This window comes from Ovis aries, chromosome 26 (assembly GCF_016772045.2).
Source record: "Ovis aries strain OAR_USU_Benz2616 breed Rambouillet chromosome 26, ARS-UI_Ramb_v3.0, whole genome shotgun sequence".
NCBI classification, from domain to species: Eukaryota; Metazoa; Chordata; class Mammalia; order Artiodactyla; family Bovidae; genus Ovis; species Ovis aries.
In genome coordinates, this window is record NC_056079.1 from 30221985 (window position 1) to 30246831 (window position 24847).

Consider the following 24847-nt stretch of genomic DNA (forward strand, 5'->3'; position numbering starts at 1 on the left):
GAGGACAATAGTATTCTCAAAAAGAAAGAAGGTGGAACTTACCAGTATTTTGTCCCCATAGGTATCAGCAGAACGTGATGTAAAGATACAGAATATGAGGTATTAACTTTGTTTTAATTTGATTTAATACCTTGAAAACAAAGAAACAGAGAATTCCTGTTTTCACCTGATAACTTTTGTTCAGATGTGCTATTTAGGTCTTGCTTCGGCTGTCCTTTGGGTATTGACATAGCCCAAATCAATATAATCAATACACAGAAGTCACCTTTTATGGAACCTGGAGATAAAGCAAACCTCTGACATTTTCCACAGTGATAATTGCCTTGTGGAGTCCCCACCTATAGTCCTGCTAAGAGGAGTGGTTCTGAAGCCTTCTCAAGCGTAGATGGCTACGCTGCGTAGCACTTAAGTCCACTGCCGTGTCCCCTGGACCAGGAATGCACACCTGGGCAGGCTAGCTGCTGTGAGTAGACTCAGAACGAGAGACTTACTCAAGAAGGGTAAAGTGATTGTGTACTTGTGGATTCTGGCTCTTCTGAATTTGACTTGATCCTCAAAGAGAATCGGGAGTTGATAGAGGCACCAGAAAGGGAACAATAACAGGTAAAGAAGCAGGCAGTAGTGATCCTGAAATGCCAGAAAGTGAAGTGGAAGTGGAAGCTGTTCAGTAGTGTCTGACTCTTTGTGACCCTATGGACTGTAGCCCGCCAGACTCCTCTGTCCATGGGGTTCTTGTCCGAAGGCAAGAATACTAGAATGGGTTGCCCTCCCTTCTCCAGGGGATCTTCTGACTCATGGATCGAACCCAAGCCTTCTGCATTGCAAGTGAATTCTTTACCATCTGAGCCACCAGGCAAGCCAAGACATGAGTAAATAAAATTAACAGATAAGCGGAGGCCATTAAGATAGAACAGAGGGACTTCCCTGGTGCCTTACGATGCAGGGGACTCAGGTTCAATGCCTGGTCAGGGAACTAAGATCCCATATGCTGCAGGGCAACTCTGCCCACGTGCCAAAACTGCTGAGCCCGTGCACTGCAACAGAAGGACCTGCATGATGCGACCAAGACCGGATGCAGCTAAAAACAAATTAATATTAAAAAGAATGAAAAGCAGTTGGTTAGGAGGGACACAACATCTGTGCTAAAAGGAGTATGAAATAACCCTGTTAACAGAATTGCACTGACTCTCTTTACCCCCTTGCTTGGCCCTATTCCAGTCTGTTTATCTGCTTACTTTGTGATCCGTATTCTGTCCTCCAAGCCTGGTGTGCAGTCTTTCTTGGTTTCCAGGGAGTCTTGGACTCAACACTGAGTCTTCCTCATATTCAGTTAATCCTCAAATTGTGATGGAATCTGAATGGATGTTTGTGTGTCCTTGTAAACAAAAGAAGCCAAATACAATGGAATGCGTTGAGTTGGGAATGGCTCAATAGAGAGCAGGTTAAATTAGTACTCAAAGCGTTTTGTGAAACTGCAGCTGTTTCTTCTCACCATAATGTGTCCCTGCTGCAGGATGCTGCCTTCCAACACCACTGTTGCCTGACAAACTATGCTACTTGTTGTGAAAGGGATAATGACACACCGTGCTAGTTATAAAACGATTTATTGACAACGGCAATTTAACGGCAGAGGAACTGCAGAGCACAGGGGAGCCAACGGAGCCCCAATGTTATTCTGTGGCTCAGAAAAGCAGTCTTGAGTAGCCTCTGCACAACAGGACCCCTGGCATCATCCAAACCCCTGGATATCCCAATAAACAGACCCTGTGCATTACACAGCACCAAGGTAGGATCAGAGGGAACATGGAAAGGTTCACACAATCCAGCTTTCATCTAAGCTGTCCCTCCTTCCCTCTGGCTGCCAGATTTACTCAGCAATAGTTAAGGTTGTGGGCTTTCCTGGTGGCTCAGTGGTAAAGAATCCTGCCTGCCAATGTTGGAGACGCAGGTTCAGTCCCTGAGTCAGGAAGATCCTCTGGAGAAGAAAATGGCAACCGACTCAAGTGTTCTCGCCTGGGAAATCCCATGGACAGAGGAGCCTGGAGGAGCTATCGTCCATGGGTTCCCAATGTGTTGTATGTGACTTAGCGACCAAAGAATAAGTTAAGGCAACACTTTTCAGAAATCTTAGGACAGAGAAATCTACATGTGGAATTGTCCTTGAGGGCTGGCTGTCCTTCACAAAGACTGCAACGTCAGAACTAGACAATTCACAGCCAGGGCATGAAATGACAGCGAGAAGCCGCTTGGCATCAACATGGATTATTGTGTCAAGGATGGACAGAATTCATAGATGTAAGTAAGCCAGAGAGTTTAAGCCAGGCTGGCAAGAGAAGCATCTGTAAATGTACCAAAATACAAGGAGATTATCACCAAAGAAAGAAATGACCTGACAGGAAGCCTTTTCTGTGCTTCCTTTGGGACCTGGAGTTAGGAACTGACTTCTCAGGTCATAACCGTCAGGGGCTGGAGTATTGAGGGCACCAAGCCTTGACTTTCCTTTTGCTGGCATCCATCTGTTTTGCATGTGAACCGGCCCTTTTTTTACAACAAAGGATCTGTATTTGGCTAAGTTACAAATTCCTTTTATGTATGACAAATGTGGTTTGTTGTCCCTTTAGTAAAATATGGGTGGGAAAGATGTGATGCTGATTGGAATGCCAGTGTATTTGGGCACTAATGGGACTTTGTACCACCCTCCTGCAATCTTAACAAATGACTATGACTATTAAAAAAAAAAAACTATGATTTTTCACTGGCTGATTTGGTTTGAATGAGTAAATTATTTTTATTTCATTGCATTAACTGCCAGAACATTGAATGAGCCGATAACTCCCTGGTGTTTCTGAGCCGCAAAGAACTATTATTCGGAATTGAATTTTTATTGATTTTTCCGTGCTACAGTGACTTTTCCAACATAGGAGCATGAAAGGAAAATGAGAAAAAGGCCAAACAGGGCAGAAGGTGAGGAAAGGGAGGCGGCTGCTTCCCGTGGCCTGGCCCCAGATGCACCACTTATTGGCAAGTACTGCTGCCTGGTTGATCTCATGGCTGACTGTATGATTTACAGGTTAGCCAAATACCTGCTTCATCACCTCTTGCTCCTCTTCCCTGCTCTGATTCCAGTCGCCGTGTGCCTTGTTGGCATTCTGCTGAGGAACTGAACAGGAGACAGGGTGAACGGGCAGCAGACGCAGAGTGATGCTCCAGATTGATCAGCACTGATGTTTGCTAGTATCCTTCACACGAGCTATGAAGATGAGAATGAACAAGCATTGCTTTAACAGCATTGCAGTACATTTATCTACTGGAGACGTATGTGGTATATTAGTATATAGTAATCATTAAATGAGTTGACATGGAAGCTCACTGATCGATTTATCCATTCAGCAAATATTTATTTAGTGACCACTGTATACCCTCCTAGGTACTGAAGGGAGGCAATGAACCAGACAGATGAAAGCTCTTTTTATCTGCAGAGATTTCCATAAGTAAAATCACATTAGGATGACTATCTCAGCATGTACTAAGGACTGAAAAATATAGTCCTTCTTGCTTCCTTCTTTAATAGATGTCGTAGGAGTGAAACTTGGTAAAATAAAATGAAACAAAATGTACTTCTTCCCTGGCTTCTGATTCAGTTTGGTCTAGTTTAAAGAATCTTTTGACAACTTGTAGGAAAGAGGGGCTTTTTTTGGACATTATCTTTTTTTTTCTGGCTGTAAAAGAAATCCACATTCATCACAGAAAATGCAGAAACAGATGAAGAGTATAATGAATATTCCCATAATTATCCAGTAGCAAATCTTTGAAATGCTGAGTGATTTCTCTTTAGGGCTTTTCCTATGACATATATAGTAATCCCATACCAGTTGCTATTTAAACATCTTTAAATCTTTAATCTTGATGTGTGTGTGTGTGTGTCTGCAGCTTGGTTCAGTTCCCTTCTACAAAATAATGGGAAAATTATTATTTTTTCTTTCCATAGATGATGTGAGTATCAGTGAGATCAGAAGGTAGAAACCTATTTATATTCTACCCTCTCAATATATTATAGATCGAAGACCAGGTCTAATAGAAGAGTGTCCTTATGGGATGTGCTAACTTCTGGGGAGAGAGGTAGCTACGCAGGCATTTTGCAGAGACTTGCAAGAAAGAAACCAGAGAGCATGTATATGTAAAACAATGTTTTAAGCCAGTAAAAGCCTGATGGAAATAGTAAATGAGGTATAGTGTGTCTGGTGGAGGCCTGTGAGATGCTCTGCCTCTTCCTACCCATACCTTTCTTTGAAAAACTTTCCTCTAATGATTAAGGTATGTCCTACTGTAATACAGTTTTATGGAACTTTCTACTTCTCTATTTCAATGCTCATCCCTGTACGTCTTGAGTGCGTGCTAAGTTGCTTCAGTCATGTCTGAATCTTTGTGACCCTACAGACTGTAGCTCACCAGGCTCCTCTGTCCATGGGATTCTCCAGGCAAGAATACTGGAGTGGGTTGCCATTTCCTTCTCCAGGGAATCTTCCCGACCTAGGGATCAAACCTGCGGCTCCTGCATTGCAGGCAGAATCTTTATTACAGAGCCATGAGGCTTGTTTAGTATCTATCCTCCCTGCTGGAGTGTATGCTGTAGGAAGGCTGGAATGGTCTGCGTCAAGTTCAGTAATGTCCCCCTGCTGCCTGGCATAGTGTCTGTCCGTGACCAACAGTGGAAGTGAATTCTGAATGAGGCTGTTACACATTTATGGAAAACCTGAAGGCAAATTGAGAGAAGGGCTACCCACCGAAACAAGTTTCTAAAGCAAATGTACCTACTTTCATTTGAATATAAACGCATTCTATAAAAAGATAATTTTTACATTTGGAGGAGTACCATCCTTATATATTAAAAAATAGATAAAAGAGATCATTCACTGAATACCATTTTATCTTACTTAGTAATTTATTCAAACATTTACTTGTAATTTAAAATGTCCTTTGAGCTTTTTTTTTGAGTTGGTATAGTATTACATTATATGAATGCACAAAAAGATATTAACCATTCCCATATGATTAAATATTTAGATTATTAGCAGTCATTCAGCATTGGAAATGATGATTTGAAGAATATCACTATGCTACATTTTTCTATATAGCTCTTTAATAGTTTTCTTAGAAAATTTTAGTAGTAGAATTACTGAATCATATAAATGAAGTCTTTTTAATAATAGCTCTACTGAGACTTAATCCATATGACTTGGCAATTAATTCATCTATTTAAAGCATTCAATTTGATAGTGTTTAGTTTGCTCTCAGAATTGTGTGATCATCATTGTTGTTTAGTTGCTAAGTAGTGTCCAATTTTTGTCACTCTGCAGACTATAGCCCACCAGGCTCCTCTGTCAGTGGGTTTTCCAATCAAGAATACTGGAGTGGGTTGCCATTTTTATCTCCAAGGGATCTTCCTAGACCAGGGATTGAACCCACATCTCCTGCATTGGCAGGCGCATTCTTTACCACTGAGCCACCAGGGATGCCCTGTGCGATTATTACCAGAATCCAGCTGAGAATACTTATCACATCATAAAACAGAAGCATTCCCAGTCCTTCCCCCCACCTCCCCTGCAGCCCTAATTAAATGCTTATCAACTTTCTCACTATATGTATTTACCTATTTTGGACATTTTTTCATTTAATAAATGGAATCATACAATATATGGTCTTTTCTAACTCATTTTTTTCATTTAGCATTGTGTTTTCAAGATTCCTCTACATTGTAGCATGTACCCATCCTTTGTTTATTTTTATTGCCAAACAATATTTGGTTTTATGAATATACCAGTATTATTAGATAGTGAACTCCTGAATTAACTTGTAAGGACATTTGGTACATATCATAGGTTTCATGTTTAACCACTTTCATTTCTTTTTAGCAATGTTTACGGAGAAGGCAGTGGCACCCCACTCCAGTACTCTTGCCTAGAAAATCCCATGGATGGAGGAGCCTGGTGGGCTGCAGTCCAGGGGGTCGCAAAGAGTCAGACACGACTGAGCGCCTTCACTTTCACTTTTCACTTTCATGCATTGGAGAAGGAAATGGCAACCCACTCCAGTGTTCTTGCCTGGAGAATCCCAGGGATGGGGATGCCTGGTGGGCTGCCATCTATGGGGTCGCACAGAATCGGACACGACTGAAGCAACTTAGCAGCATCAGCAGAAATGTTTAAGCCTGTTCAGTTCTCTCAGTCAGTCAGTTCAGCCGCTCAGTCATGTCCGACTCTGTAACCCCATGGACTTCAGCACGGCAGGCTTCCCTGTCCATCACCAACTCCCGGAGCTTGCTCAAACTCATGTCCATCAAGTTGGTGATGCTATCCACTCATTTCATCCTCTGTTATCCACTTCTCCTCCTGCCTTCAATCTTTCCCAGCATCAGGGTCTTTTCCTGTGAGTCAGTTCTTCGCATCAGGGGGCCAAAGTGTTGGGAGTTTCAGCTTCAGCATCAGTCCTTCCAGTGAACATTCAGGACTGAATTCCTTTAGGATGGACTGGTTGGATCTTCTTGCAGACCGAGGGACTCTCAAGAGTCTTTTCCAACACCACAGTTCAAAAGCATCAATAATTCTTCAGCACTCAGCTTTCTTTAGTGTCCAACTCTCACATCCATATATGACTACTGGAAAAACCATAGCCTTGACTAGACAGACCTTTGTTGGCCAAGTAATGTCTCTGCTGTTTAATATGCTGTTGAGGTTGATCATAACTTTCCTTCCAAGGTGTAAGCGTCTTTTAATTTCGTGGCCGCGGTCACCATCTGCAGTGATTTGGGAGTCCAAAATATAAAGTCTGTCATTGTTCCCATTGTTTCCCCATCTGTTTACCATGAAGTGATGGGACTAGATGCCATGATCTTAGTTTTCTGAATGTTGAGTTTTAAGCCAACTTTTTCGCTTTCCTCTTTCGCTTTCAAGAGGTTCTTTTCATTCAGTTCTCTATACTCTTTCTAAAACTGGAAACTATCCTTTAAAACAAAGAAACAAACAAAACAGAGGCTGTTTGGAAGAGTAAAGAGACATACTGACGCTTTTAACATTAGTATTTCAGTAACAATTAGTGATATTGACACTTCTAAATATCTTTTATTAGTCATTTGTGTCCTTTTGTAAGTTATGTTTTCATGCCCCTTTGACATTTTATTTTAGGGTATTTGTCCTTCTCACTTTGTTCCAAAAGTGCCCTTTATAATATATTAAGACTGTTAAACCTCTGCCTATAATTTTTCTTATAGTGTTTTAGGTAAAAACATTTTTCAGTTTTGACAAAACAGTATCTGCTGATCATTTCCTAAGGTGGTATTCCTCCAATTTTGGGTTTAGAAAAGGCTTTCCTAACTTAAGATCCAATAAGTATTTTATTACTGCTGTGGCTTTGTAGATAATATTTTTATTAAGATGGGATTTATTTTGATATGAAATAAGACATAGATCTCACTTTATCTTTTTATCCAAACAGCCATCCTAATTTGTACATTGTATATCAATATGAGGATCTTCCCTGGTGGTTCAGGCAGTAAAGCATCTGCCTACAATGCGGGAGACCTAGGTCCAATCCCTGGGTGGGGAAGATCTCCTGGAGAAGGAAATGGCAACCCACTCCAGTATTCTTGCCTGGAAAATCCCATGGACGGAGGAACCTGGTTAGGCTACAGTCCATGGTGTCACAAAGAGTCGGACACGACTTCACTCACTCACTCACTCATATAAGTATATAATATTTAGTATATATCATATGCTAACATGTTTTTTATTTGAGTGCCTTTGAAAAGGGTTGTAGTTTATAAACAATTTGTATATTGATTAATGACAAGACCTTTTAATAATCCTGGCTTTATAATAGGATATAATAATAGATGTGACCTTAATTAAGTCCTGTTGGTGATGGACAGGGAGGCCTGGCATGTTGTGATTCATGGGGTCGCAAAGAGTCGGACACGACTGAGCGACTGAACTGAACTGAACTGATGCACCCAGTGCACTTAGAAGGATTTTGTACATATTAGCATTTAATTCAGACCCAACTATATGTAATAGAAATTAGTATGTTCATTTTCCAGATGAGGAATCTGAGGCAAAGAGAAATAAAGTTACTTATCAAGTCAAGGTGCTAGTAAGTGGCAGACCAACAATTCAACCAGACACAGGCATACCTCATTTCAGTGTGCTTTGCTTTATTGAAGGCATGAAAACAGTATTAATATTGTGCATCTCCATTAGAACTCTTGGATGACCATATACATTGTCAATGAAATCTCAACAATGAGCTTAAAATAGTCAGCACATCAGATTTTAGGCAGATGAGTTATTATCCAGGCTTTGTTGTTCTGTTATAGAACTTAGGCAGAGTAAATTTAGCATCCTTCTTTAGGGCCATTGGATTTTCAGAACGGTAAATAAATGCTGGCTTCAGCTGAAAGTCATCAGCTGCATTAGCCCCTAACAAGGGTTGATATTGGCCATTCTGATAGAAGTGAGGTGGATTTGACTTTTGCATTTCTCTGGTTAGTGATGTTGAACACCTTGTCATGTACCCACTGGCCATTTGTACATCTTCTTTGGAAAAATGTCTGTTTGGGTCCTTTGCTCACTTTTTATTTGGATTGGATTATTTTGTTTTTACTATTGAGTTGAATGAGTTCCTTATATATTTTGGATATAATACCCTATCAAATATATAGTTTGAAAATATTTTCTCTCATTCCTCAGGTTGCCTTTCATGTTGATCGTTTCTTTTGCTGCACATAGTCTGCTAATTTTATATAGTCATTGTTGTTGCTTGTGATTTTGTTGTCATATACAAAAATGTTGTTAAGGAGTTGGTTTTTTTTTCCCCTTTGTTTTCCGATAGGAGTTTCACAGTTTCAGGTTTTTATGTATAAGTCTTTGATCCATTTCAAGTTAACTTGCGTGTGTGATATAAGGGAAGGGTTCTCTTGCACATTTCATTCTGTTTTATTTGCATATATCCAAATTTTCCTGCACCACTAGGGAAGAGACTGTCTTTTTCCCATTTGGTACATTTGTATCTCGTTTCAAAAATTAGTTAGCCATATATATGAAGGTTTATTTCTGGACTCTCGATTCTATTTCATTCATCTATTTCCCTGCTTTTATACCCATACCATACTGTTCTGGTGACTGATGCTTTGTGGTGTAGTATGAAATCAGGAAATGTCATGCCTCCAGCTTTGTTCTTTTTTCTCAAGATTGTTTTGGCTCTTAAGTGTCTCTTGTAATTCCATGCTAAATTTAGAATTTCTTCTCTTTTCCCATGAAAATGACAGTGGGATTTTCATAGGGATTGCACTGAATCTAAGATGGCTTTGGAGAAAAGACATTTTAACAATGCTAACTCTTTATGAAAATTTTGGTTACTTCTGTTTATTTATTGTAAAATACTTGTAAAATTATTTTTTACAGTTTTAGAAATTTTGTTTAAAATTTCAACTATAATATACCTAGAACAGTTTTTCTTTTCCAAATTATTTTGCCTTGTATCCAGTGAGCTCTTTTGCAAACTTAAGTTTTTTCTCAACTCAGAGAAAACTGAATTTTATCATTATTAATTTAATTATCATTCATTTTCTTTACACTTACTGTCTCCTTCTGATCTATTGTATTTAAATTGTATTTCTCTAACTCAACATTTTTTTGTTGTTGTTTATTTCATCCTTTTTCTGGGAAACTCATTTATCATTTTGTCATTTCCTCCTAGCTCATGTGTTCAACTTATGTTTTATTGAACTAAGAACCTTTCCTATATCAGAAGGCTCTGGGACTATAAGAACAGAACACTGCTACTGCTAAATCACTTCAGTCGTGTCCGACTCTGTGCGACCCCAGAGACAGCAGCCCGCCAGGCTCCCCCGTCCCTGGGATTCTCCAGGCAAGAACACTGGAGTGGGTTGCCATTTCCTTCTCCAGTGCATGAAAGTGAAAAGTGAAAGTGAAGTCGCTCAGTCGTGTCCGACTCCTAGCGACCCCATGGACTGCAGCCCACCAGGCTTTTCCGTCCCTGGGATTTTCCAGGCAGGAGTACTGGAGTGGGGTGCCATCGAATATCTCAGACATAAAGCCCATACTCATTGAACTGATGATCGAGTGAGGAAAACAGAGATAGAATATGTAATTATTAGAGTTCTTCTGGAGAACATTTTTTTAACTAGGATCTGCTGGATACTAAGCTACTGCCCTCTCTAAAATGAATGGTTTGTATTTTGTGAAGCTAGGGCTAGGACTCCCTTGCCAGAACCTAGCTCCCTGAAGGTTTCACCAATAGGGGGCGCCAGAGAAGACTGCAGAGTGAAAGAGGACGGGAAGGCTACTTCTCTCTGTTTATTTTCTCTCTCTGTCAACATCATCCCAGCAGAATTTCTATACAGAAGTGGCAGCAGCTTCTTGGTTCCCAGTTAAAGTAATTCCAGATCCAGCTTTTTTATCTGCTGCACCCCATCCCTGCCTCTCCTCCAAGAGAAGCCAGCACCACCAGCCCTTCTTCCGAGGTCTAGGTCTTAAGTCCTGGGTCCCTCTTGCAAGCTCCTGAGGTGCCAGCATGCTGTGCCCTCTCCTTGGAGAGCAGAGCCCTCTCTAAGCTTCAAAGTTCTCTAACCTCAGTGTCTTCCTTTGGTTCCCTCACCCCCCATCCCTGGGATGGGAACAGCTCCTAGGAGTTCCCCTTTTGCCTATTTAGCCCTTCAATTTTTATATTAATATTTTCTGTTAAAACAACTGTGTGCTTCCTGTTTCTTGCCTGGATCCTGCCAAATCTGTCTTCTGTTTTACTAGTTCGATTTTCAGCCATCTTCAGTGTGCTGTTTACTGTCTCCATGACATATATTTCTAATTCAGCAGTCTTGTTTTGTTTTTCATGCATAGTGGCAGTTTTCTTGATCTCAGATGTTATCCTATTTATAAATCCCTACTGTAGATTCTCAGTTACTATTTCCTTTTGATTTTAAATAACTTAAATTAGAAGTTCTCCAGAAATGCCTCTTGTTTCCAGTCTTAGAGGAAACCATTTCAGTTCTATGGTTTATCTCCTTCATTTGTAGTATAATTCTTTTTTACAAGCCTGGGGATGCTTTTCCTACTGTTAGAACTGACACAGTTTTCTCTGCGAATCTTTCAAGCCTTGGAACTCACATAGGTGATCAAAGTATCTAGTTTGCCAGTTCAGAAGTTGTCAGGAATTCCCTGGTCGTCCAGTGGTTAGGACTCTACTTCTTTCACTGCCAGGAGCCTGGGTTCAGTCCCTGATCGGGAACTAAGATCCTGCAAGCTGCCTGGCAGGGTCAAGACAAATACAAAATCAAAAACAAACAAGCAAAAACCCTAAGCAAGTAAACAAACAGCAAAACTAGATTGAGTGACCTATGATGAGACTCATAGGTGGAGCTGAAATCATTTACCTCTATGTCTAAGAATTTATTTCTATAATTTTTGGTATATTTAGTAGCTCTCTGGAATCTGTCTGGTATGTTTGTCCTCTTTGGGAATGAAAAATACCAGAGTTCCCTGCCATCAGGGTTAGGCACAAGCCAGAACTCTGACACTTGGCTTTCTTACTTGGTGTGATACCTGGTGCATGATGGGCTGCCTTTGATGAGTTGGCGCCATGCCTGTGACACCACAGTTGTTGCCTGACCCTCTGTCTTCTGCCTTGATTCGTCCTGACTCCGCATTTAGAAGTGGATATATACTTCTTGTTGGAGAACTTCAGCAGTGATTACCAGTGTCAATTGGAAAGATCAGGACGTCGCGTGGGTCCTTTCTTCAATCTGATCCTGACTGTAAGAGATCAAAAAAGAAATTTCTCCCGGCTTCTTGCTTGTAGACAATACCCTTTCCTGTATGCCAGTGTCAACACAGGGTTTTCCTTCCTTTTTAATTTTTTTATTTTTTTAAGATTTATTTAACTGGCTGCTCCAGGTCTCTGTTGCAGCACGTGAAATCTTTCAGTTGTGGGACATGGGATCTAGTTCCCTGACCAGGGATTGAACCCGGGACCCCCTGCTTTGGGAGCACCGAGTCTTAGCCACTGGACCACCAGAGAAATCCTCAGGGTTTTCCTTTCTTTATATTTGCTTAGCTAGTTCCTTAAGCAGGTGGGAGTGTGGAGGAAAAACAACTTCTAGTTTCTTCTCATTCGCTGATGTGTGGAAATACCCAAAAACTCTGCATTTTGTTCCCATTTCCATTTCTAGTGAGCAAAGAAAGGAAATAGAAGACAAAATGGAAATAGTATAAGACAAAATAGAAATTCCCACTCTCTGTTTTCTGTGCTTCATTGGGTTGAATGCAGATTATTTGGTGTTGTGAAAACTGCAATCATTGTGTAGCAGCAATGGGTAAGACTTCCTTTTCGAAAACAAAGCAATCAAAGAAAAGGGAAAAGTACCAAACAAACCGAACAGAATTACGCACAAAAATACCACCGTTTCTTTCCATTAGCAAACCGACGTGTCATGTGAGAATCCCCCACGCTCTGCAACAGGCTCATTTCAATACAGAGTCGTCTCTCTTATCTGTGGTTTCAGTTACCCACAGTCAACCTTAGTCTGAAAATATTAAATGGAAAATTTCAGAAATAAACCATTCATAAGTTTTAAGTCACATGCTCTTCCGAGTAGCATGATGCAATCTCCTGCCATCCAGCTGCATCCTGCACAGGAAGTGAATCATCTCTTCGTCCAGTGTGTCCTGTGCGTTAATCTTAGTAGCTGTCTTGGTTATAGGATCAGCTGTCTTGGTATGACAGTACTTGTGTTTTAAAAGAAGTAACCCTTGTATTAATTAATAATGGACGCGAAGCATAAGGATAGTGATGCTGGAAATTCAGGCATACCAAAGAAATGCTGAAAAATGCTTTCTTTAAGTGAAAAAGTGAAAGTTCTTAATAAGGACTTAGTAAGGGAAGAAAAATTATATGCTGAGCTTAAGATCTATGGTAAGCATGAATCTTCTCTCCATGAAATGATGAAAAAGGAAAAAGAAATCCTTGTTCGTTTTACTGTTTCCCCTCAAACTAAAAACGTTACAGCCACCACACTGAAGTGCTTAGTTAAGATGGAAAAGTGCTAAATTTGTCCAGTAAGGTATGAACTGAAGATATTTTGAGAGAGACTATATTCATGGAATATTTATTACAGTATACTGTTATAATTGTTCTATTTTAGTCTTAGTATGTTGATCTCTTACTGTGTCTGCTTTCTAAATTGAACCTTATCATAGGGATGTATGCATAGGAAAAAAAAAAAAAGATATATAGGATTTAGTACTGTCTGTGGTTTCAGGCACCCACTGGGTTCTTGGAATGTATCCTACATGAATAAGGGGCTTTACTATAGTCCTGATGAGTAAACTAGTCATAAGGAAAGTGGATTTTTTAAAAATTTATTTATTGATTTGTTTGGCTGCATCAGGCCTGAGTTGTGGCACATAGGATCTTCTTTGCATTCTGTGAGATCTTTTGTTTTGGTGTGCAGGCTCAGAAGTTGTAGCCCGCCTGCTTAGTTATCCCATGGCATGTGGGATCTTAGTTCCCCAACTAGGGAGTGAACCCACATTCTCTGCATTGCAGCACAGATTCTAAGCCACTGGACCACCAGGGACGTTCCTGGAAAGGGGATTTTTGAGCAAAGGAGAATTTGTGGTCCAACTGTGCAGGAAATGTGAGATTTTTCATTCTGGGGTTTATTCACATCCCCATCCCTCATAGTTTTGTTATCAATTATATGAACTTCCTCAAACTTGGAATCAGAAATTCTGAATCATAAAGGCTGTGGCAATTTGCAGATCTGCCGTGGCAATTTACAGATCTCTAATAGAAGGAAGCTTGGCTTTACAATTTGGGAGGACAGCAGAGAAACGGGAACATAGATCCTGCCACCTGCCTACAGTGAGTCCTTGTAAGGACTCACATACACTTGGCTTCACATACACTCACGATGATCTCCCAGACAGACAGCCGTGCTGAAAAAAGACATCAGCCGCCTCTGGGAAGGAAAACATTAAGAGTAAAATTCCAAAGAAAGTGAATACATGGATTGCTGGGCTTGTTATTCATGGCGTGTTTCTGACTTGCAAAAAGCAAGTTTAATGTATTTATACCATCTATACAGATGTAACTGATTCTGAAGCTCTGCTCTTTACACAGAACATATTTCATGTTAGTGTAAGCACTAAAGAAAATTAAATCAATAAATCCACAGCCTGTAATTTGAGATCCTCAGTTGAAGAAAAATACATTGTCTGGGAGGGAGGGGCAGGTCTTGAGGAAGGCTTGTCAAACTGTCTTCACTCCACTGTCCCAGGCTTTCAAATGACAGCAGAAATAAGCTTGTGAGGTTCAATTATCAAAGTGTTGTTATGACACCTCCAAAAGAAGTAGAGGCCAGCCCCCACTCTTGCTAATGAAGCATGTGCTTAAGTGGAAAGCCATGCAAATGATACTCTTTCTCTCTTTCTCAACTGTCCCCGTGTGTGTCCTTTCCCCTGATAAAGATTTGCTGGTGAGTACTCACAGACTAATGTCTGGACACGTGGTAAATTCTTCCCCATCCCTGGCGTTGATATTCTCTGTGACCACTGGCAAGCCAATTAACCCCTCCAAGTGTCACCCTTCTACGTGCAAAAGGTTAATGGTGCAGCTTGTTTGCAAAGAGCCTGGAGTCTTCCATGAAAGGCACTACATGGATGCCCAGCGTTGTTGTTGGACTGGAGGGCGTTGTGATTTTTTAATTATATATTTGATTGGATAGGTTATAGATTTTGTTGTGGTTGAATGTTGCCTCTTCTCCCTGGTTACAAATAAAAGACTAATAGCTAATCACACTCTATTACCATCTTCTAGAGCTCCCTAGAGGGCGAAGTGAATGCAGAGGTTACAGATTAATAATGCATTCTTTAGTTAATAAAATCACGTGCACCTCAGATGCATAATAGCTGTGGATGGCAATTTATTAGACCAAGTGTTTTATCAGATGCTAAGTAGATAATGCTAGCAAAGACTCATGAAGTAATGAGTTTTTCTTTCCTGCTCTTCTAGTAAATCTTCTATCCACCATATCAGTAGAGAATATTAGGGATAGTTTGGTTAAGGCTTATTTGAAATGTGTTTGAATATTCAGGAAAAGGATTCTTAGATTCTGGAACTCCTGAAACCAGGGGTGTGTGTGTGTGTGTGTGTGTGCCTAGATTGTGACATTAAGCTCACTGTTTTATCATCTTTGGAGCAAATGTGGATCTTCCTGGCCCCAGAGCAAAGTGTCTTGTCTTTCCCATTCTTTGCAGATTTACGGAAAAACTTTGAGCAAGACCCGCAGGGAAGGGAGGTACCTATCGAAGGCATGATTGTGCTACACTGCCGGCCGCCTGAGGGAGTTCCTGCTGCAGAGGTAAGACCAGGCCAGTTCCCAAGACGGGGGACTGAGTCCTATGTGCTCACAGGAGACATAAGCCAGCCTGGCCAGGCCTTCTTGCTGCCTGGACCCAACCGCTAAAGATGGTGAAGCGACTGATGGGAATAAGCTGGAAGAGGAAATTGTCTCTCCTCTAATTTCTTAAGCTCTCACCAGCCAGTTTGGGTGGAAACTGTTGCGTGCCCTTCCTCCTGGGGACCTCAGTGATGCCAGTGCCTGCTCTGTGGCCTCATCCGTCACCCGGGGCACTCTGCTTTGTACGTTGGTTTCTAGATCCATCTAACGGGCAAAGTCACATGAAAACAGTGTAGAAAGAAGGTGGTCGGGCTCCATTGCTGAGTTTCACGGGTGTTTGCACTTATCCTTCATTTGCTTACGAAACAGACACCCCTGGAGTGTTTGTTATGTTTTAGGCTCTGCGCTGGCATGGGGGACACACAAAGTGTTGGAGGTCACAAATCTCTGAACCATTATCTGTTGTTCACAGTGAGGCAGTAGGAATCCAGAGTAGTCATAGTTTTTGCTCCTTGCTGGTTTTCCAGAAGCTTCTATGATACACTTAGACTATAATTGTCATTATTAACACACTGTACTGGTCGGGATGGTGTTCTTTCAGTCACTATTAAAAGAGGTTCTGATAGACTCGTAATATGGGTATTAAGGTAATATTGTGGGGTCTATTCAGAAGTACAAAGATTGCTTGGTAAATTCCTATTTTGGGGGTGGCCGAAAACGTCATTCGGGTTTTCCTGTATAAGCTGATGGAAAAGCCTGAACAAATGTTTTAGCCAGCCCAAAACGTATGCAAACATAGGTCTGAGTCCAACAGTAGAGAGGCCAGCTGTGACTCTTCTCTGAGCAGCTAGGGGAAGGTCCTGAGAGTCCTGGTTTCTTCACTAAGAAGTAGAGATATTAAAACAATAGGAAACTTTGTTGCGCATTGCTGTGGGATTTTGCAATTGGAAGGACAGAAGAGTAAAAAGTACCAGGGGGGACCAAAAACAGACAGACTTGCTGATCCAGACAAGAAGCCTGCAGGGTGGGTTCTATTCAAAGCTCCCAAACTTCCCTGAAATGAAGTAAACGGACTTGAAAATTAAAGTGAACTCTCCATGCGTAATGCGAAATGATGAGAAAGGAAAATGCTTATTTTTAGATTTGTATTTAATGTGAAGCAAACAGATATTTGATCTCCCTGGGCTGCCGCCTTGTTCTGTACAGATAGTGCCCTGGGTTTCCGAGGCGGGGAACAGGTGGCTGGGTGTTATGAGGCCGGGTGAATGTCGGTATCATTGAGGACACCCCATGTGTTCCTGGGGGACTCACTCAGGTACCAGCCATTTGCTATAATCGCACCATCTCTCATAACCAGGCTTTCTGCCAGGCCTGGGCTGGGTCACTGTGTCAACTCTGAAGCACCAGAGAGCAGTGAAGATGGGCAGAAGGTCATGGTTTTATTATCTGTTCTGTGGGAACCAAACATTCTCTAGATGTCTAAAAATCAATTTTACACCTAGAAGAGAGTTTAGATATTTACTTGGCACGGCCTTTCCATTTTAGGGGCAAGAAAACTGAAACTCAGATCAATGACCCACCAAAGGTCTTACACCCATTTAAGTCATAACACTGTTCAATTTTCCCAAAGTTCCTCAGAACACTCAGAGAAAAGGCCACTTTCATGCCTTATGTGGTCCAGGATAATCAGGCCTGCTCTTACCTCTGACCTCGTTTGTTGTTCAGTTTCCAGCCCTGCTGTAGCCACATTAGCCTCCTCACTCTTCAACAGCTGCACCAGCCATGCGCCTGCCTCCGGACCTTTGCACATGCTGACCCCTCTGCTGGAACACTCTTCCCCAGTTACTCCATTGTTTCTTCCCTTCCTTCAGGGCTTGCTCAGTGAGGCCTGTTCAGGGCACTCTGATGACAATGTCGGTTCCTTACCCTACATGTATACTTTCAAGCCTCTGTCTCTGCATTTATTTACTCCTTAGCTCTTAGCACAACCCTACTGTATTTATTCAACTTATTTTCTATTAGAATTTAAGCTCCACAAGGAGACTTTTGTTTGTTTGGCCATGCTACACAGAATGTGGGATCTTAGTTACCTGGCCATGTTAGCACAGAATCTTAAAATCACTGGACCTCCATGGAAGTCCCATGTTTATTTTTGTATCGCTTTATCCCCAGAACAGAAAAGAGTGCTTCTCACGTCCAGGTGTCCAATAAATATCTGTTGAATATGAATGAAAAATAGTTCCCTGCCTTTATTCCTGAATATTGGAGGTGGTCCTGGGACTCAGCCCAGACAAAACTGTGAAAGCCACTGGACTCTTGTTCTTGTCTTTTCTCCTGAGTGTTAGAAAATGGGTATACGTCCTTCTTCATTTAGTCTTTGAAGACACAATGAAAATAAAGAACAGAGAAGAGAAAGATAAGCAGTGTGTAACCTGGTAGGGTAAGAGCCAAAAGGGAAAGTGTGCCTTGATATATAAACGTGTCCATGAGTTTGTACACGTGCACACACACATTGAAGTGGCTTCCCAGAGAGCTCAGGGATTTAGGAATTATAAGGACTCCAAGGCTCTTTGGGGCCATGGTTGGGAGGGAAGATTCCTGTTGGAGGAAGAATTAGCCTCCAGGAAGCAAGCAGCATTCCTAGCTGGTCAACTGTTGGGTTGGCCAAAAGGTTCATTCAGATTGTCCATACCATTGTATGGAAAAACCCAAATGAATCTTTTGGCCAACTCAATCCTTGGGAAAGGCTGAACTTGGGTTGAATTTGGAATCAGCTCTTGAAACATCCCTCCACCTTTCTTGCCCCAACACTGTCCTTGAAAGGAAATGAATTGTCCCTATTGGCTCCATTCCTTTTCCCATCTTTACGTCTCTTTTGTTTATTTGTTATTGGAGTGTAGGGCTTCCCAGGAGGCTAAGTGGTAAAGATTCTGCCTGCCAATGCAGGAGATGCGGGTTTGATCTCTGGATAGGGAAGATCCCCTGGAAAAGAGAATGGCAACCCACTCCAGTATTGTTGTCTGGAGAATCCCATGAACAGAGGAGCCTGGCGGGCTATAGTCCATGGGGTTGCAAAGAGCAGGACATGACTGAGTGCACATAATAGTGGCTTGATGATGTTGTATTACTTTCTGCTGCTGCTGCTGCTAAGTTGCTTCAGTCGTGTCCAACTCTGTGCGACCCCACAGACGGCAGCCCACCAGGCTCCCCTGTCCGTGGGATTCTCCAGGCAAGAACACTGGAGTGGGTTGCCATGTCCTTCTCCAATGCGTGAAAGTGAAGTCGCTCAGTTGTGTCTGACTCTTCACGGTTCCATGGACTACAACCTACCAGGCTCCTCCACCCATGGGATTTTCCAGGCAAGAGTACTGGAGTGGGGTGCCATTGCCTTCTCCAGTATTACTTTCTGCTATATCACAAATACCTGTTGAGCTATATGGTAGCGCAGATGGTAAAGAATCTGCCTGCAATGCAGGAAACCTGGGTTTGATCCCTGGGTTGGAAAGATCCCCTGGAGAAGTACCTGGCAACCCACTCTAGTATTCTTGTCTAGAGAATTCCCACAAAGAGAGGAGCCTGGTAGACTACAGTCCATGGAGTCACAAAAAGTTGGATACAACTGGGCAACTAAGCACACGTGTGTGTGTATGTATTTATATATATATATATATCAATATTCTCTTGGGCCTCCCTCCTCTCCCATCACTCCCCACCCCATTCTGATGTGATTTTCAGCTATAACCACAGGAGCAGAACCCTATGTGAAAAACTTCCAGTAGTCACACACCCTGATGGCAGTGAAAACAGTATTTGGGAGAGTTCTTGGCCAGGGGAAGAAGGAACACAATAAATACAGACTTCTCAGTAAGAAAGTATATTTTCTTTTCTGGTGCCTCCCCTCTTGCCAGATTTCTACACTGGTAGATATTTACTTCCTGGATTAGTTTCCTGGGGCTGCTGTGACAAATGACTACATACTGGGACTTAAAACCATCAAACTGAATTCTCGCACAGTTCTGGAGGCTAGAAGTCTGAAGTAGGGTGCAGGCAGGGTTAGTTTTCCTGGGGGCTCTGGAAAATGAGCTTGTCTCTTAGATTCTGGTGGTTTCTGACAATCCTTGCTGCCCTTGGGGTGTAGATACATCACTACAGACTCTGCCTCCATCTTCATAGGGGTATTATTCTCTCCGTATCTTTTTTTATCACTTTCTTTTTAAATATTTATTTATTTGACTGTACAGAGTCTTAGATGCAGCATCAGGACCTCTAATCTTGGTGGTGGTGTGGGAGATCTTCTGGGATCTTCAGTTGTGTCATGCAAACCCTTAGGTGGGGCATGTGGAATCTAGTTCAACACTGGGGATCACACCCGGGCCCCCTGCGTTGGGAGCATGGAGTCTTAGCCACTGGACCACCAGGGAAGTCTCTCTCTCTCTATCTTAATATGTCTGAATTTTGGCTCCTACAAGAACATGAATCATTGGATGAGGGTCAGCCTCAATCCAGTAACGCCTTGCGTTAATCTTCTTGGTCACAGTGCCTCTGCAATGACCCTATTTCCAAATAAGGTCACATGCACAGGTTATGTGTGGGCTTGAAATTTGGAAAGGGGGCCACTTTTGAACTCAGTTCACTTTCCACTCCCCCTTGACATATTAATAATCTTTTATTTTTAAGCACACAGACATCATTAGAAATAAATTTCAGAGCCAGGCTGGCTGAAAGAGGGCCATTTCAAGGAACAGCTGTGACTGTAGGATGGTTTAAAACAGAAATTCTGAGCTGAAGAGGGGAAGCTTTGTTTCCTACCTTTTGTATTATGGATGAATATAGACAATGTTTCAGCTGCACTGTGGGTTAATGGCTGGTGTGGGGCCTTAACAAGCTTTTATAGCATCTTAAGGTGGGAAAGGATCTGGGTTCCAAACACGTGTTACTTTGAAATTTCACTTATTTATGAGATGGATACTATCTATGTCTGTGCACTGACACACTAGTTATCTCTACCAACATTTGTGTTTTTGTTGAAGGGCAGGTCGATCTAGAGGAGAAAGCTGTGAGAGAGAGGGATACAGATAGGGAAAGAAGGTGAAAATGTTCATACCTTCTGTGGTCAGGGTCTCTTGGAGGGGGATGTCTGCCAGTGCCTGTCATGGGGTCTTCAGATTGCAGAGTATTTTTGTGCTTACTGACCTCTTAGTCATGTGAGTATCCTAATGTTAATGACTCTTCAGAATGGCAGTAACTGGAAACTGCTTGGAAATTGATCAGTTATGTAATTGTCACTGTGAAATATCATCAGTCAAAGTTACCTTCTCTGAGCAGGGATGTTCCACGCGCTCCACTGCACCCTGGTTCCCGTCCTGCCCACCTCCTGTGGGGTCCCAGAGGTCATCACTAGAAGGAGTTGTGACTGATGGGGTCCAGTCACAACTGGTGACTGATCCAGTCAGAACTAGCTGATGTACCAGCTGGTTTTGTCCTGCAGTGGAATAGGAGGTCTCCTACTTGGCACATTGAAAGGAACCTTGGGAGCACGTCTTATTTTCACAAGACACCTCTGTCTTCTCTCTGTAAGATAGAATATACTTGGCATCTAACTCTATCTAGATGACCAGACAAGGTGCTTTGCATAAGAATAGAAAGAGTGCCTCTGTGTGCCAGGCACTGTGTTAAGTAATCCTTTCTGTTTTTAATTTAATTTGCAGAAGATTGCAATGAGATGCTAGAAAGCTCTTGGTATTTTCATGTCCATCTTACAGAAACTTGTCCAAGCTTTCAGATCACGGAGTCAATCAAACTTAAAGGTTACACTTTTCCTCTCTTTGCTAGTTGGTGTTTCTTTTTAGTGAGATGATAGGATTGGTTAACTTCTGCAAAGCCTTTCTGGAAGCTTGGGACCCATAGACCAGTAATAACATATCTTCTTCTTCTGCTGCCTGACAGTCTGCCCTGAGAAATAGTTTTTTTCATTGAAATCTCTTCCAGCTGATATGCTAATCCAAAAGTTGTTGTAATTGCTGTGTCTCGTTGTTTGAAATAGATCATCTGGCAATAAAACTTACGAACGCAGAGGGAATAGAGGCTCTGGGAGCAGGGCAGTCCTGGAGCCCCTATCCTCCCAGGGACCAGGAGCCTGGGTTAGATGTAATCATAGGAAACAGGAAGTACTGAATGTCTTCAGTTACAGAGAGGGTGCCTTGGAGGGGAAGGAAAGAGGGCATATGAAGAGGAGAGAATACAAGTAGTCTCCACCCTTATTACAACTTTCCCCACATTTGGCCATGACCCCAAAAGACATCATTGTCATAATGGGCCCCGGTTAGATCCTCATAAGTGGGTAATGATGTCTATATCACCGGGTTCTCTCTCCCGGGATATAGTCGTGGAGTCTGGAAATGGTAGAGAACTGAAAATTCTTAGTGTGGCACAATGGAGGGAAAGTAACAATTTTGGAGTCAAACTGCAGTCCAGTCCTGACTAGCACCTCCTGATACTAGGACCTATGGCAAATACTGGCCACCTCAGAGGCCTCATCTGAAAACAGGAACAACACGTTTCCTGTTACATTGCTTCAGCCTAAGAACAAAACCCAAGAATATGCAAGGCATCTAGCACAGTTTCTAATACTAAATAAATAGTAGAGAGGATCGTGGCTTCAGTTCTTCCTTCTCATTTTCTTCTTTTTTAAAGCATTGTGAACTTTGCTTCTCAGAAGAAGATGTAGGGTTCCATTGCAATTGAGGATGCAGATTGAAATTGAAAACCTTTGCGGTTTGTAGCACACTTTCAGCCCCATGAAGAAGGATGCTGCTTGGACCACCCCTCCTTTCCCCAGGCAGCCCATGAGCTCTTCCTCCAAGCCTGTGCCTTTTTCTTGCCTTTCAAGTTCGTCAGAGGATGAAGCACCAGAATGCTTCCTGTCTTCCTCTCTTGTTGTCTAACGCGTATAATCTCTTATAGGCTTCCCTGGTGGCTCAATGGTAAAGAATCTGCCTATGAATGCAGCAGATAAGGTTTCCACCCCTGGGTCAGGAAGACCCCTGGAGAAGGAAATGGCAGCGCACTCCAGTATTCTTGCCTGGGGAAACCCATCGACAGAGGAGCCTGGCAGGCTGCAGTCCATGGAGTCACAAAAGAGTTGGACAGGACTTAGCATCTGAGCACACATGATCTAGTGCATGGAGGAAATAAATGGCTATTTTGGTTATTTACAGAAGCTGGTAACTGTCCAAGGTTTTACCTTATCCCCTGGGGAGTCTTATGAATGGCATTCAGTTTAGTTCCATCACTCAGTCGTGTCTGACTCTGTGCGACCCCATGGACTGCAGCATGCGAGGCTTCCCTGTCCATCACAAACTCCCAGAGCTTACTCAAACTCATGTCCATTGAGTCGGGGATTCCATCCAAGCATCTCATCCTCCGTCGTCCTCTTCTCCTCCCACCTTCAATCTTTCCCAGCATCAGGGTCTTTTCAGTGAGTCAGTTCTTTGCATCAGGTGGTCAAAGTATTGTACTTTCAGCTTCAGCATCAGTTCTTTCAATGAATATTCAAAACTGATTTCCTTTAGGATGGACTGGTTGGATCTCCTTGCAGTCCAGGGGACTCTCAAGAGTCATCTGCAACACCACAGTTCAAAAAGCATCAATTCTTCAGCACTCAGCTTTCTTTATTGTCCAATTCTCACATCCATACATGACTACTGCAAAAACCACAGCCTTGACTAGATGGACCTTTGTTGGCAAAGTAACGTCTCTGCTTCTTAATAAGCTCTCTAGGTTAGTCAGCTTTTCTTCCAAGGAGCAAGCGTCTTTTAATTTCATGGCTGCAGTCACCATCTGCCGTGATTTTGGAGCCCCCCAAAATAAATTCTCTCATTGTTCCTATTGTTTCCCCATCTATTTGCCATTGAGTGATGGGACTGGATGCCATGATCTTCGTTTTCTGGATGTTGAGTTTCAAGCCAACTTATTCACTCTCCTCTTCCACTTTCATCAAGAGGCTGTTTAGTTCTTTGCTTTCTGGTAAGTGTGGTGTCATCCACATATCTGTATATCTGAGAAATATTGATATGTCTCCGGGCAATCTTGATTCCAGCTTGTGGCTTATCCAGCCCGGCATTTCGCATGATGTACTCTGAATATAAGTTAAATAAGCAGAATTACAATATACAGCCTTGACATACCCCCTTCCCAATCTGGAACCAGTCTGTTGTTCCATGTCCGGTTCTAATTGTTGTTTCTTTATCTGGATACAGATTTCTTAGGAGGCATGTCACGTGGTCAGATAATCCCATCTCTTTTAAGGATTTTCCAGTTTGTTGCGATTCACACAGTCAAAGGCTTTGGCATAGTCAATAAAGCAGAAGTAGAAGTAGATGTCTGAAACTCTCTTGCTTTTTAATGATCCAAGGGATGTTGGCAATCTGATCTCTGGTTCCTTTGCCTTTTGTAAATCCAACTTGAACATCTGGAATTTCATAGTTCACGTACTGTTGAAGCCTGGCTTGGAGAATTTTGAGCATTATTAGCGTGTGAGATGACTGCATTTGTGGGGTAGTTTGAGCATTCTTTGGCATTGCCTTTCTTTGGGACTGGAATGAAAACGGACCTTTTCCAGTCCTGTGGCCACTGCTGAGTTTTCCAAATTTGCTGGCATATTGAGTGCAGCACTTTCACAGCATCATCTTTCAGAATTTGAAATAGCTCCACTGGAGTTCCATCACCTCCACTAGCTTTGTTCATAGTGATGTTTCCTAAGGCCCACTTGACTTCACATTCCAGGATGTCTGGCTCTAGGTGAGTGATCACACCATTGTGGCTATCTGGGTCATGATGATCTTTTTTATATAATTCTTCTGTGTATTGTTGCTACCTCTTCTTAATATCTTATGCTTCTGTTAGGTCCATACCATTTCTGTCCTTTATTGCACCTGTCCTTAAATGAAATATTCCCTTGGTATCTCTGATTTTCTTGAAGAGATCTCTAGTCTTTCCTATTCTGTTGTTTTCCTCTCTTTCTTTCCCCTGATCACTGAGGAAGGCTTTCTCATCTCTCTAGCTATTCTTTGGAATTCTGCATTCAGATGGGTATATCTTTCCTTTTCTCCTTTGCCCTTAGCTTCTCTTCTTTTCTCAGCTTTTTGTGAGGCCTCCTGAGGCAACCATTTTGCCTTTTTGCATTTCTTTTTCTTGGGATGGTCTTGATCACTGCCTCCTGTACAGTGTCACAAACCTCTGTCCATAGTTCTTCAGACACTCTGTCTATCAGATCTAATCCCTTGAATCTATTTGTCACTTCCACTGTATAATCAGAAGGGATTTGATTTACCCTTCTGAATAAACCATTGATAAATCACTGAATGGTCTAGTGGTTTT

General features: G+C 42.1%; 1 protein-coding gene across 7 annotated transcripts in view; it reads left to right on the forward strand.

Annotated features, from left to right (window-relative positions):
• UNC5D (unc-5 netrin receptor D) overlaps positions 1-24847 on the forward strand; it is a 638805-nt gene that overhangs the window by 395181 nt on the left and 218777 nt on the right. For all 7 annotated transcript variants that reach the window (XM_004021770.5, XM_042241215.1, XM_042241214.1 and 4 more), the window contains exon 4: positions 15327-15430. In XM_004021770.5, the coding sequence (XP_004021819.1) occupies positions 15327-15430 (104 nt within the window). The remainder of the gene's footprint in view (positions 1-15326; positions 15431-24847) is intronic.